Genomic DNA, 15,890 nt, shown 5'->3' on the forward strand with positions numbered 1-15,890 from the left:
GGTGGGTGGAGGGCTGCTGAGAGCTAACCCATGCCCCCATTGCTCCCAAGCCTAAACTTTTTTTCACTCCCTTCCCTCTTTTTCTTTTTCCTTTCTAGCTTTACCCTTCCCCTTTTTTTGTCTTCAGTTGTTTCTTTGTTAGGACCATGCCTTCTCAGCAGCCTCTGCTGTTCTTCTAAGAATATCCAACTCAGAATTTACACAAATATTTGACATCTCTTTGGGCGTGAAGATTGGCTACAGAACAGACACTACTTCACATGGTTTCCCCTTTTCTTTTGTGTGTTTTTTTGGCATCTGTTCTGGAATGACATCCTGATGTACTAATGTATGTACTACTTTGGCTTTAGGGCATCCTGTCTATCTCTATGTAAAGCTCAATTTGTTCAAGCTGGTATTCCAGTTTGTTGTTCTTTGTACACTTTTATCAATAAAAAATCTATTAAAATTTGTTTCACATGACAGTCGCCAAATCACTCCTAAGTTCAAATGGTAATTCCAAACTCCACCAAAGTCAATAGGAGCTGAATTCTTTGAAAATGCTTTGAGGTGACACTTGATAGATTTAGGAACCAGACTAGCGCTGTATATTCCTGATTACTGAGTTTCAATACCATTAGGTATTTTTATTACAGCTGCTGGAATCACTTACATTTGGCGCAGATATAACTGGTATTTTCTTTGAACTTAGTTGTTTATGGATGCAAGAGGATTTTACAGTATAACTGTAAAACAGAATAGCAGATGTACCTGGTGATTTCTTCTAGTTTAGTTGCGTATGGATGAAAGAGGATTTTATAGTATAGAACATGATTCTTTATGGTTACATAGTTACATAGTTAGGTTTAAAAAGACACAAGTCCATCATGTTCAACCAACAGAATAATACAACAAATAGAAAACCTCCATATGCACATACATATACCCACAGTTGAACCAGAGGAATGCAACTTCCCCACTATGACGCATGGTCCAGTTTGCTCCATCATTCAAAGAAGGGACTGTGCCAACCTCCCTCAAGCAAGGCATCGTCAAACCCCTGCTAAAGAAACCCAATCTCGACCCTAAGGACCCTAACTGCCACAGACCAATAACTAGCCTCAATGCCATCTCCAAGATTATAGAGAAAGCAGTAGTACAGCAGCTCCAACACCACCTGGACACACACCAACTCCTGGACCCTCTTCAATCAGGCTTCCACCCAGGCCATGGCACAGAAACAGCACTTCTCAAAATATGGGACGACGCCCTTGAAGCAGCAGACGACGGAGAACAGAGTCTCCTGGTACTGTTAGACCTCAGCGCAGCATTCGATACAGTGGACCACAATACTTTACTTGTCCACCTCGCTGAAGTTGCAGGAGCTACAGATTCTGTTCTAAAATGGTTTACATCCTTCTTAGAGAATCGCTCCCAGACAGTGAAACTAGGAACATTTACCTCGGAAACCCGGGCAGTCTCCTGTGGAGTCCCTCAAGGCTCACCCTTGTCACCAGTACTATTCAACATATACATCCGCCCACTTCTCAATATCATCAGGAAAACCGATCTCTGCTTCCACTCATACGCTGACGACACCCAACTCTACCTTCGCATCAACAGACAAAAAGACCATCATCAGCAATTACAGAATTGCCTCACTTTAATAGATGACTGGATGACCACCAGCTCCCTCAAACTCAACGGATCAAAAACAGAACTTCTTCTCCTACAAGCTAACAAAAATTCCAAAATAAAGACTCCGTGGACACCTCCCACCATCCTCGGACAGACCATCTCTCCAAGCACCAAAGCCAAGAGTCTCGGAGTCATTTTTGACTCAGGCATGACAATGGATGCACAAATAGGATCAGTGGTGAGCGGATCCCACCATCTCCTCCGCCAGCTACGTAGACTCATCCCCTTCATCCCAGAAGAGGACAAAGCGGCAGTTGTGGGAACAATCATCAATTCCCGACTCGACTACGCAAATTCGCTCTACGTAGGACTACCCCAATATCAGCTTGCCCGCTTACAACTCATCCAAAACACGGCGGCAAGACTGTTAACAGGAAAAAACCCTGGAAATCTATTTCCCCATCCCTAAAGAGCCTACACTGGCTAACCGTGAAGAATCGGATCACATTCAAGACCCTCTGCCTCACCCACAAATGCATACAAGGAAACGCTCCACTATATCTCCGTGAGAAAATAAAACACTACACACCGAATCGCAGTCTTCGATCAGCTAACCAAAACCTCCTTATCATTCCCAAATACCGCTACAAAGCAAAGGGAGAACGAAGATTCGCAGTCCAAGGACCTCGACTATGGAAAGCTCTTCCAACCAACATCCGCATGGAAGCAAACCACCAGGCCTTCAGGAAAAAACTAAAGACCTTCCTTTTCTAAGAAGCTGACAACAGAGAATGCATCCAGCGCCTTGAGGCAATTCAGTTCGCATTTGCAGCGCTTTACAAATCATTCATTCATTCATTCATTCATGCTCCAGCGGGAAAAAGCATTTCTTCCTGATCCCCCAGGAGGCAATCAGATATTTCCCGGAACAATATTCTCTGCTAAGTAATGAGTGTAGTCCTAAAACAATGAATGTAGCATTCACTAATTACAAGTATACACTGCAAATGTGTTTTAAATTACAGTGATTGATTCATCTGCAGTGAATATTTGGTGAAAGTGACTTTATTTGCTTTATAAATATGTCCCTAAAAATAGTTAAGCCATAAAATTGTTAACTCTTCAAGTTAGTGGTATCAAATTTAATAAGAAAATGTAAAAAAAAAAGACCGAGTAACTTTTTTTACAGCACATGTATTAGCTAAGTATTTATAGTCTGGGAATATTGTGATCCAACTTTGGTATATTTCTTTATAGGGTCACAAATAATTATTTGGACTCAATGAGACAACACTATCTCCAGATGCCCAAGGGGATTTGTTTTACCTTTCTCAAGAAAAAAATTGAGTTTAAAAACAAATGAACTTGATGGACATGTACTAACCTAAATCACTAATGGAACAAGTTTGTTATTTATGCTTTGCAATTAAGAAATAATTTTATATCCTGGACACTCCCTCATGGATAAATTCCAGAACTTTCCTATAAAATGTGAGCAGACAGGCAACATGGCTTCATTCTGCAGAGCATCTAAGAGCATGTTTTGCTATATATTTTCTGTAATCACCCTTACTTCTCTCTTTGGATTTGCATTTTCCTGTCGTTCCAATGAACACGCTGTGGTTCGAAAAACCGGAGACATTATGCTTGGAGGGATCTTTCCCATTCATGATAGAGTTTATAATTTATTAGAACGTCCTTATGTAGATGAGTTCACCTGTACAGGGTAAGTGCTGAAAAAATTGAAAATGAAATGCAAAGAATTCAGTTTAATTTTACTTTTTAACACAGAAAACTGTTTACTTGCCCTTTTTTTTACTTGCCGTTAACATTAGTAAAACATAATTATTTACTCTGACATTATTCAGAAATTGGTTTAAATCCAGGTTTACCAACAACTGTAGGAATTGTGACTTGCATGTAGGTTTGGACGAGAGTTGCTTGCAAATTTATGTTAATGCAATGCAATGATGTTAAATTGGAAACACAATTGACGGATTCAGATGACTAAATGCGGGTCAAAATTTTTATCTTATATTCTGCAGTTGAACTTCCTAAAAGACTCCTGGGAGAAAGGGAACTAAGGATACTGCAAGGGCTGTTTCTGCTGTATATTTGCTTCTATTATTGCCTAAGCACCCTTTTGCTGGCCTTTGATGAGCCATCTTTTTTTATTTAGTCAGCAGGCTGAATAAAAAATAATTTACAGATTCCTCCATCCTCATGAATAAGGTGGATGGAGCACCGCCCCCTGCCAGAACATTGTATTCTGATAGCTGCTCCTGCTGTTGCCAGAATACACTAATCAGTGGTTGCAGCCAATTGGCTAAAGCTCCTGATCAAGAAAGGTTTTATAACTTGTTTGATAGAAGTCAATCTAAAAATTGGCTTTTGATAAACAGGGATGGCCACACAAGGATTGAAGTTCGGAGGATCCATGCTGAACTGGACACATTTCAGTCCATCTATGCCCAGCTTTAGCTTAGCTGCCTATTCCATCAGGTCTCACCTATCTATCTTAGTTTCTCAGGTAGCATTTTTAACCTTATTTCTTGCTGTTGTAGGGCTCTTTGTAGGGCAGTTGGGTGTATATCTCTTTATTTTCACGATGCTGATGCTTCCACTGTCATTTGTTAATGGAGAGCATTGGCTAAAGGCACAGGACCAAATGGAGAAGCTCTGTGATGTGTGATAGCTGTAATGACTGATTACAGAGATCCCTAACGTACACAGTGTGGTACTGTTTATATTGATAACCCCCTTCCCTCCACTGACAACAGGACACAGGGGAGAAGGAGAGTTTAAGGCTGCAGAGGGCAAATGAACGATTGAAGGGTGAGAGTTGAGAGTTTTTTTAAATGCCACTGACCACCGATTATTGTGGGATTATTTTGCAGAGGGAGAGGTTAACAACGAATGATGGGGGGTGGGGGAAGGTTTTACAGTGCCACTGGCCACCAATAAATGTGTACACAATGCTATATGCTCCTACAATTAACTTCTATTAATAATAAAAGACCTACACTTGATTTCAGTGGGTGACTTTAAAGGCTAAATGCACATTAACCACCTCAATATCAGGATGTTTCTTCATTATCAAAAATGTAAAAAAAAAATTGGGTAACTTTCTTACATTAAATGTATTAGCTAAGTATTTATAGTCCGGGAATATTGTGATCCAAATTTGGTATATTTCTTTATAGGGTCACAAAGAATTATTTTTGACTCAATGAGACAACGCTATCCCCAGATGCCCAAGGGGATTTGTTTTACTTTGCTCTTGAAAAAAATTGAGTATAAAAATGAATGAACTTGATGGAAATGTACTAACTTAAATCACTAATGGAACAAGTTTGTTGTTCATGCTTTGCAATTATGAAATGATTTTGTATCCTGAACACTCCCTTATGGAAAAGTTCCAGAACTGTCCTATAAAATGTGAACAGACAGGTAACATGGCCTCATTCTTAAGAGCACTGAGAATATGATCTAAGAACACACTGCAAGCATGTTTTGCTATATATTTCCCATAATCACCCTTTCTTCTCTCTTTGGATTTGCATTTTCCTGTCGTTCCAACGAACACGCTGTGGCTCGAAAACCCAAATGCTAGGAGGGATCTTCTATCCCATTCATGTTAGAATTTATCATTTATTAGAACATCCTTATGTAGATGAGTTCCCCTGTACAGGGTAAGTGTTGAATAAATTGAAAATGAAATGCAAATAATTCAGTTACAGATACCTCCACCCACATGAACAATTGGCTGCAGCTCCTGATCAAGAAAGGGTTTCCAACTTGTTTAATAGCAGTCAATCTTAAAATTGGCTTTTGTTAAACAGGGATGGTCATACACAAATTGAAGTTCAGATGGTCCCTGCTGAACTGGCCAAATTTTAAACCATCTATGCCAAGCTTTGGCTGCGGGTATGTCACAAGTTAGCCTGCAGTTTCCTGCTTGTGTGTTCTTACCTCCTTGCTGCAGTGTTTCTCTACCTGATTCCTTTCACATGTGTAGCTTAGCTGTGCTCACCTATGGGCATTGTCTGCTATTCTGTGGACCTTTATTTCCTTTCCTTCCATCACTCCCTGGCCTGCCTCCTAGTTTGCTTGTCTATATAAGATATGCTTAGTGTAACCCACATTGCCTGAGCAACTTCATAGTTCTCTGAGCTCCCGTTTGCATGCCTCTTGTCCATACTGTGTCTGACTACCTGTATACTGACCTCAGCTTCGTTTACCATCTGTGCTTGTTCGCTGCCCGCCCTGATCTCGGCTTGTCTTCTGGATTCCCTTTTGCCTGCTGCTTGTACTCTGCACACGCGAGTGGTCTCTACATCCTTGGCTAGGCATACCTGGGGGCCGCAACCTGGTTCCAGCTTGCTGCCCAGCCCATCCCTACCATCAGGGGCTCTGGTGAAGAAGCAGGCTGGGGCTTAGACGCCATGCCTTAGGGAACCCTGAGTTGGCAATATTCAAGAGCTCACTACCACAGACTCCTGACAGTTTGCTCAGGCCATGAGCTCCTCAGAGACACCGCAGCCTCTTCTGGATCAACTTCAGTGTTTGGCGCAGAGAGTTGACGTCCAGCAGGCCTAACAAGAATGGATTATGCAGTGTCTGCAGCAACCTTCCTCTCGTTTTGATCAGCTGCAGGTTGTGCCCACTTCCTCACCCTCTGTTCCGGCTTCTGTTTCAGCCCCTACTGCTCCAGCTCTCACAGTCCCTCCAGCAGAGGCAGTATTTCAAAACTCCAGCTGCTTCCGCTGCCTCACTTCTCTGGTGATCCTAAAGCTTGTTGGGGCTTCATCAATCAGTGCTTGATCCACTTTGTGCTAGCGGGCCATTATTTTCCTACTGATCATTCCAAGGTGGCGTATATGATTTCACTACTTTTGGGAGAGGCTCTGGCTTGGGCTTCACCATTATGGGAACGTCAAGATCCTACTGGTTCCAGTCTCTTTGCCTTCCTACAAGATTTCTGTAACACCTTTGATGTTCCTGGGAGGGCCTCATCAGCTTCTGGAGCTCTTCTTCCACTTTGTCAAGGAAACATGACTGTTGGTCAATATGCAGTTCAGTTTCGCACCTTGGCTTCAGAACTTGCATAGAATAATGAGCCCCTTACTGCAACTTTTTGGCAAGGTCTAGCGGATCATATTAAGGATGAATTAGCTGGCAGAACTAAACCCACCACCCTGGATGGCTTGATCGCCCTTAGCATCCAAATCAATGTCTGTTTCCAGGAGAGAGATCTGGAATGACTGCTCCATGCCGCTCCCCAGTGGGTCCCCTTTTGTCCAGAAAGCTCCAGAACAACCCATCTCTCCAGCTGTGTCAGCTTCTGAAGAACATATGCAATTAGGCCAGACACGCCTTACTTCACAAGAGCGGTCACGTCGCCTGAGACTCGGCTTATGTCTGTACTACGGAGCTGATGATCATATAATAAAATCTGTAAGGAGATTTGTGGCAAATAGCTGGATGTACAGGTTGGGGTCCACATCCCTGGTACATAAAGTGAAAAGGGTTCCTCAAAGGGTGGAATTTTGAACGGCCCCATAAATAGCGGTTAAATCATAAAAGTACAAATTTATTGAAACAATAAATGCATAATGAAAAGAAATAGTAAAATCAAACACATTATGATAAGAACAGCATGAAACCAGCTACTGGAATGGCCCAAATCCACTTTCAATGAGACAGGAAGAGTCCACCATGTTTCAACATACAGAGTGAGAGTCTTCTTCAGGGACATTAGGCTAGAGGATTCCAGATATGTAGCCTTAATCTATAGTTGTAAAATGCACATAATTATGAACATGAACAGAATACAATAAAAATTCACACAATCATATTATATATATATATATATATATATATATATATATATATATATATATATATATATATATATATATATATATATATATATATATATATATATATATATATATATATATATGAGACACATTAACAAATAAAAACAGAAAATAAGATAAGCTGAATATACTGACCACATGTGTTAATGATTCGACTGAGAGAGATCATAACTCAGAGGATAACTACCTGGTCCAATAACCATGTATACTTTAAATTTAAGAAAATTAAAACTTTTTATTGATAGTGACATTGCCAAATTATGCCAGTCAATACTGGGAAACCCTTATGACTGGGTTTCTCAAAGATTTTTCTCTCAAGGAAAGGAAGGATACTGAGCTGTCATCTACCTTTCTCAGTCTTAGGGAACTACTAGAGAAAAAAATCTCTCTTCATTGGCATGTTCACTCCTTTAAACAATACATTGATAATAACATTGCTCCTTTTGGACTATGTCCTCAGATTTTCCCCACTGTGGAGAACACAAGTCCTCTTTTAAGAGGACATGGGAGGAGAATCTATTGTTATGCTCTAAGGGCATGATGTTACTTTTAAAGGAGGAATATGCCAAAAGGTTAAGAGAGTTAGACAAGGATGTGGACTCCTTTTATAACTTGTTTTCTCAATATAAGGACCACTCAGCATATGCACAATCAGATAAAGAGTTAAGTGAACACTTGGAAAACTTTAACCATCAAATTCTGATGAAAAAAGAGAAAAAAATGCAAAGAGATAAAATGGCCTTTCAGGGGGATAAGGCTTTTAGTTGGAGTCCAATCTATCCTAAAAAAGCTTTTCAATCTAGCCACTCTACAAGATTCAAGAAACTCCCATCTGTCAGATGCTTCTTCTATTTAATCATTATCCGCTTCTTCTTACAATTCCTCCAGGTTTAAAAAATCCAACAAAACCAGAAGGAACTCCCAAGGTGGCGGTTCCCAGGAAAAATCATCTAAAAAGAAACTCACAGATCCAGGATGAAATGGTTATCTTAGTGCTTACGTGGTGTTAGGTAACCCCTTGGGTGCTGGTACTTTTCCCTCTATCTCCACCACCTCCCTTAACTGTTCCAACTGGTATTCCCAGTGTCTCACGTAAGTTATCTTTACCATCCAATCCCACTCAAGGGATTGTTTTAGTGCAAGGACAAGGGGAGTCTTCCATCTCCATGAGCATCAATGTTCCAATATAAATACATCAATGTCACTACCTGAGCAGGGAGATTCGCTCAATGTTGTGAATTTGTCCCAATACCCACTTAACGATATTGAAAAAAACATACTTATTAGGTGTCTCAGTTTCTTTCCAATGAGGACATTGATAAGTTTGAGGCTATTAAGGACATCCAACTGTTTGCGAGAAAAGTTATCCTTAAACAACTGTACTCCAAAAACAGAAAAAAGGGAACACAGCTTAAACCACAGGAAATACAGGCCATAGATAATCTCATCTCATTATTGGAGGAAAACAACCCTCATCCAGACCTCATTGATTGTATTGCTCTTGAGCATCAACTGTTCAACTGTTCTTATAAACAGAAAGAAGTCAGACAAATTCCCGACATTGGGTTTAAATCCCAATGTTTTGGCATTTGTTAAACTTACCACTATATCAAAAATATAAAAATCAAAACATGACACAGTTTGCAATCTCTCAGTTGAGGAACAACACACATTACATAATCTTTCCACCAATTCCATTATCGATTTAAAACCCTCCGATAAGGGGGGTAATATAATGATCATGGATAATATATACAGATGTGCACTAAAATTCTTAGTAATAAATTGTGGTACTCACGTGTCACCACAACCAAAATTGATAGGTTCCACACCCCTTTTCCGTGCACACCCACATTCTACTCACTCCCTAAACTGCACAAGAGTTTGTTACATCCATCGGGTAGACATATTATATCTGGTAATGGCTCTTTGACAGAGAACCTGAGCAAACTCACTTTGTGTCCCCTTGCCTTAAGCATTCCAAGCTACATAAGGAACACAATTCACCTACTTTAAAACATTGATGGACTGCAAGCTCCAGCTGATGGAATTCTTGCAGTCATCGATGTCGAAGCTTTAAACAGCTGTCAGGGCTGGGCTCAGCCCTTCCTTCTGAGCTGGCTGCTCAGCTGTCGACTAATTGCCAGCTCCCATCTCTCTCCACAATTACTCAGCTGTTGTTGATATCCTGCTCGTCAGTCCTGCCTACTTAAGCCGTCTAGTCCAGAGGAGCTCTGCCTTTGCCTTGGTCAGCATCAGAAGAAACATCTCCTGTTTCCTGTTTAAAGACTGGCTTTGCTGACATCCCTACTGGCTCCAGATCCTGCTTGCTGTTACAATACATTGATCCCTGACTTCTGGCTTGACTGACTATCCATTCTGGTTACTGAACTTTGGCTATTTTTTGACTATGTTTGTGTTTTTTACTTTTAATATTAAACAAGTGTGATTTAACTGTACTACTGTCTCGGTCTGATTTCATGGTTTCTGACAGTAGGCGAAGGCCAAGAATTCAGAAGATGCAATCAATCCACTTATTGGTAATATTTTTTCCAGATTGGATGAACTGGATCACCGCATGGATCAGTTCGGCATGGCGTTACAAATGCTCCTGAGTCGCACAGCTCACCTAGAATCTCCCACTTTGGCCACCTGATACAACCTATATTGCAGGCCGATCCTGCTGCTGCTCCAGTCTCTGTGCAGGCACCCGCCTCGAGTATTACCTATAAGAGGTATGCCTGGTTCTGCTCCACTTCCCCAGCGATTTGGGGGCAAACCGGTCAAATGCAGAGGGTTTCTCAAACAGGTTGAGATATACTTTGAGATGCTGCCCCAGGCATTTCCCATGGACAGAAGCAAAGTAGGTTTCATGATATCTTTGCTTTCTGAGAGAGCCTTGGCCTGGGCTAACCCTCTATGGGAGATGCAAAAACCTGTTGTTTTGAGTTACCCTGAGTTTGTGGCTTCGTTTAAAAGGGTATTTGATAATCCCGCATACTCTGCTCGCGTCTGCTGCCAAGTGCCTCATGTCCATCGAACAGAGTACGAGAACTGTTGCTGACTATGCCATTGAATTCCGTACTCTGGCAGCAGAGGTTGCATGGAACAATGAGGCCCTCATGGCTGCTTTTTCTCACGGTCTCTCGGATACCATCAAGGATGAGATAGCAACCCACTGAGCTGGAGAAGTTGATCACGTTTGCCATCCTCATTGACTCCAGACTCAGAGAAAGACTCTCCTTTAAGCGCTTGGGGAAGCCTCCTGTACGTTTGTCTCCGAGCTTTGCAGTCCCAACCATGCCTCTCTCACCTCCCATGCCTCCTGGTACCGAGTCGGGAAGTGAAGGTGAACCCATGCACTTGGGTTTCACGCGTCTCTCTGCAGATGAGAGAACCTTTAGGAGGAGGGTGAGATTGTGCCTTTATTGTGGCCAGGCAGGTCACTTTTTGAAGTCTTGTCCTACCCATCCAGGGAACGCCCGAACCTTGAGGTCCTGTCACAGACAGACCTTAGGTGGCGTTGTTTCATCCCCAGTTATCCAGAAGGATAAGCCCCTGCTTTTGGTCACTCTTTCTTGGGCTGAGTTGTCTGTCGAGATACAGACTCTAATTGACTCTGGGGCTGCAGGCCTGTTCATTGATGCTGCCTTTGTATTGAAGCACTCGATTCCACTGCAGCTGCGTTACACTCCACTTGCCATTGAGGCTCTTGACGGGAGACCTCTACAGCCTGCCCATGTGACTCATGATACGGTTCCATTGTTAATGACTGTAGGGGCACTTCACCATGAGATAATCCAATTTCAAGTTATTTCCTCACCTAAGTTTCTGCTGGTTATTGGTTATCTTTGGTTACAGAGGCACAACCCCTCTTTTGATTGGCTCCATGCTGAGGTTCTCTCCTGGTCACCACAATGCAGTGAGACATGCTTCCAGAAGGTAGCCAAGGTCCTGTGCACCTCTTCACTCTCCTCCCTGCTGGAGGAGTACCGTGATTTTAGCGATGTCTTTGACAAAGGTCAAGCCGGTAGTTTGCCTCCACACTGACCGTATGATTGTACAATTGACCTTCAACCTGGTGCCATACCCCCTCGTGGCTGGTTTACCCTTTGTCGGTCTTGGAGGATAAGGCCATGGAGGAGTATGTTGCAGACACAATTTCTCGAGGTTTCATCCGCAAATCCTTGTTCCCTGCTGGTGCTGTTTTATTCTTCACGAAGAAGAAGAGTGGTGAACTGAGACCTTGTATTGATTATAGGGGTCTCAATTGTTCCATGATTAAGAATGCCTATCCGATTCCCTTGATTACGGAGTTATTTGACCGCCTCAAGGCAACGGTTTGCACAAAGCTTGATTTTAGAGGGGCATACAATCTCGTGAGGATTAAAGAGGACAATGAGTGGAAAACTGCGTTTAATACCAGAACAGGCCATTATGAGTACCTCGTAATGCCTTTTGGCCTTTGTAGTGCCCTGGCAGTTTTCCAGGAATTCATTAACGATGTCCGAGATTTGTTGCAGTTATGTGTGGTGGTTTATCTCGATGATATCCTCATATTTTCCAAGTCCCTGGAGAGCCACCACACAGATGTCTGTCGTGTGCTTCAGAAACTAAGAGAGAACAATCCCTATTGTAAATTGGAGAAGTGTGACTTTCATCGTGAACAGGTTAAATTTCTGGGTTATGTCATTTCCACTGCTGGTTTTTTGATGGACCCAGAGAAACTTTCAGCAGTCCTACAGTGGCCCCAACCCATGGGTTTACATCCTCTGCAGAGTTTCTTGGGCTTTGCCAACTATTATCGGAAGTTTATTCATAACTAGGGATGAGCTTCGAGTTCGAGTCGAACTCATGTTCTACTCGAACATTGGCTGTTCGCAAGTTCGCCGAACAGCGAACAATTTGGGGTGTTCGCGGCAAATTCGAATGCCGCGGAACACCCTTTAAAAGTCTATGGGAGAAATCAAAAGTGCTAATTTTAAAGGCTTATATGCAAGTTATTGTCATAAAAAGTGTTTGGGGACCTGGGTCCTGCCCCAGGGGACATGGATCAATGCAAAAAAAAGTTTTAAAAACGGACGTTTTTTCAGGAGCAGTGATTTTATTAATGCTTAAAGTCAAACAATAAAAGTGTAATATCCCTTTAAATTTCGTACCTGGGGGGTGTCTATAGTATGCCTGTAAAGGGGCGCATGTTTCCCGTGTTTAGAACAGTCTGACAGCAAAATGACATTTTGAAGGAAAAAACTCATTTAAAACTACCGCGGCTATTGCATTGCCGACAATACACATAGAAGTTCATTGATAAAAACGGCATGGGAATTCCCCACAGGGCAACCCCGAACCAAAATTAAAAAAAAAAAATGATGTGGGGGTCCCCCTAAATTCCATACAAGGCCCTTCGGGTCTGGTATGGATATTAAGGGGAACCCCAGCCAAAATTTAAAAAAAAAATTGACGTGGGGTTCCCCCTAAATTCCATACCAGACCCTTCAGGTCTGGTATGGATTTTAAGGGGAACCCCGCGCCAAAAAAAAAAAAAAAAAAACGGCGTGGGGTCCCCCTAAAAATCCATACCAGACCCTTATCCGAGCACGCAACCTGGCAGGCCGCAGGAAAAGAGGGGGGGACGAGAGTGCGGCCCCCCCCCCCTCCTGAACCGTACCAGGCCACATGCCCTCAACATTGGGAGGGTGCTTTGGGGTAGCCCCCCAAAGCACCTTGTCCCCATGTTGATGAAGACAAGGGCCTCATCCCCACAACCGTGGCCGGTGGTTGTGGGGGTCTGCGGGCGGGGGGCTTATCGGAATCTGGAAGCCCCCTTTACCAAGGGGACCCCCAGATCCCGGCCCCCCCCCTGTGTGAAATGGTAAGGGGTTACTTACCCCTACCATTTCACTAAAAAACTGTCAAAAATGTTAAAAATGACAAGAGACAGTTTTTGACAATTCCTTTATTTAAATGCTTCTTCTTTCTTCCTTCATCTTCTTCTTCTTCTGGTTCTTCTGGCTCTTCTGGTTCTTCCTCCGGCGTTCTCGTCCAGCATCTCCTCCGCGGCGTCTTCTATCTTCTTCTCCTCGGGCCGCTCCGCACCCATGGCATGAGGGGGGAGGCTCCCGCTCTTCTCTTCATCTTCTTCTTCATCTTCATCTTCTTCTTCATCTTCTTCTTCTTCTTCTTCTTCTCTTCTTCATCTCTTCTTCCTTCTTCATTTCTTCTGCGGGCCGCTCCGCATCCATGCATGGAGGGAGGCTCCCGCTGTGTGACGGCGTCTCTTCGTCTGACGGTTCTTAAATAACGGGGGGCGGGGCCATCCGGTGACCCCGCCCCCCCTCTGACGCACGGTGAATTGACGGGACTTCCCTGTGACGTCACGGGGAATGCCACAGGGAAGTCCCGTCATGTCCCGTGCGTCAGAGGGGGGCGGGGTCACCGGGTGGCCCCGCCCCCCGTTATTTAAGAACCGTCAGACGAAGAGACGCCGTCACACAGCGGGAGCCTCCCTCCATGCATGGATGCGGAGCGGCCCGCAGAAGAAATGAAGAAGGAAGAAGAGATGAAGAAGAGAAGAAGAAGAAGAAGAAGAAGATGAAGAAGAAGATGAAGATGAAGAAGAAGATGAAGAGAAGAGCGGGAGCCTCCCCCCTCATGCCATGGGTGCGGAGCGGCCCGAGGAGAAGAAGATAGAAGACGCCGCGGAGGAGATGCTGGACGAGAACGCCGGAGGAAGAACCAGAAGAGCCAGAAGAACCAGAAGAAGAAGAAGATGAAGGAAGAAAGAAGAAGCATTTAAATAAAGGAATTGTCAAAAACTGTCTCTTGTCATTTTTAACATTTTTGACAGTTTTTTAGTGAAATGGTAGGGGTAAGTAACCCCTTACCATTTCACACAGGGGGGGGGCCGGGATCTGGGGGTCCCCTTGGTAAAGGGGGCTTCCAGATTCCGATAAGCCCCCCGCCCGCAGACCCCCACAACCACCGGCCACGGTTGTGAGGATGAGGCCCTTGTCTTCATCAACATGGGGACAAGGTGCTTTGGGGGGCTACCCCAAAGCACCCTCCCAATGTTGAGGGCATGTGGCCTGGTACGGTTCAGGAGGGGGGGGGGGCCGCACTCTCGTCCCCCCCTCTTTTCCTGCGGCCTGCCAGGTTGCGTGCTCGGATAAGGGTCTGGTATGGATTTTTAGGGGGACCCCACGCCGTTTTTTTTTTTTTTTTTTGGCGCGGGGTTCCCCTTAAAATCCATACCAGACCTGAAGGGTCTGGTATGGAATTTAGGGGGAACCCCACGTCAATTTTTTTTTTAAATTTTGGCTGGGGTTCCCCTTAATATCCATACCAGACCTGAAGGGCCTTGTATGGAATTTAGGGGGACCCCCACATCATTTTTTTTTTTTAATTTTGGTTCGGGGTTGCCCTGTGGGGAATTCCCATGCCGTTTTTATCAATGAACTTCTATGTGTATTGTCGGCAATGCAATAGCCGCGGTAGTTTTAAATGAGTTTTTTCCTTCAAAATGTCATTTTGCTGTCAGACTGTTCTAAACACGGGAAACATGCGCCCCTTTACAGGCATACTATAGACACCCCCCAGGTATGAAATTTAAAGGGATATTACACTTTTATTGTTTGACTTTAAGCATTTTTAAAATCACTGCTCCTGAAAAAACGGCCGTTTTTAAAACTTTTTTTTGCATTGATCCATGTCCCCTGGGGCAGGACCCAGGTCCCCAAACACTTTTATTGACAATAACTTGCATATTAGCCTTTAAAATTAGCACTTTTGATTATTCATGTTCGTGTCCCATAGACTTTAACGGTGTTCGCGTGTTCGAACGAATTTTTTTCCTGTTCGCATGTTCTGGTGCGAACCGAACAGGGGGGTGTTCGGCTCATCCCTATTCATAACTTCTTATCTCTGATCAAGCCCCTGACTGATATGACTAGAAAGGACGGTAACCCACAGAGTTGGTCTCTGAAGTCTGTTAAGGGCCTTTGAGAGTCTCAAGGCTGCCTTTGTTTCTGCTCCTGTGTTGGCACATTCTGATCCTACATTACCTTTTATTCTTGAGGTTGATGCTTTTGAGACTGGTGTTGGTGCCCTTATGTCTCAACGTCCTACTTCTGAGAGCGCCTTGCATCCTTGTGGCTAATTTTCCAAGAAATTGTCACCTGCAGAGTGCAATTACGAGATTGGTGACAGAGAGCTGTTGGAAATCATTTTAGCATTGAAAGAATGGAGACATCTCCTCAAAGGTACCATTGTGCCGGTTCTTATTCTTACTGACCATAAGAATCTCACATTCTTGTCTGAGGCAAAATGCTTTTCTCCCAAAAGGGCACGATGGTCTCTTTTCTTGTCAAGTTTCAATTACATTGTCTCATTCTT

General features: G+C 43.4%; 1 protein-coding gene across 2 annotated transcripts in view; it reads left to right on the forward strand.

Annotated features, from left to right (window-relative positions):
* Positions 1-3,097: 3,097 nt before the first annotated feature.
* LOC141139258 (G-protein coupled receptor family C group 6 member A-like) overlaps positions 3,098-15,890 on the forward strand; it is a 79,890-nt gene continuing 67,097 nt past the window's right edge. For both annotated transcript variants that reach the window (XM_073625217.1, XM_073625216.1), the window contains exon 1: positions 3,098-3,343. In XM_073625217.1, the coding sequence (XP_073481318.1) occupies positions 3,126-3,343 (218 nt within the window). In that variant the 5' untranslated portion in view covers positions 3,098-3,125. The remainder of the gene's footprint in view (positions 3,344-15,890) is intronic.

Source organism: Aquarana catesbeiana, linkage group LG04 (genome assembly GCF_042186555.1).
Source record: "Aquarana catesbeiana isolate 2022-GZ linkage group LG04, ASM4218655v1, whole genome shotgun sequence".
Taxonomy (NCBI): Eukaryota; Metazoa; Chordata; class Amphibia; order Anura; family Ranidae; genus Aquarana; species Aquarana catesbeiana.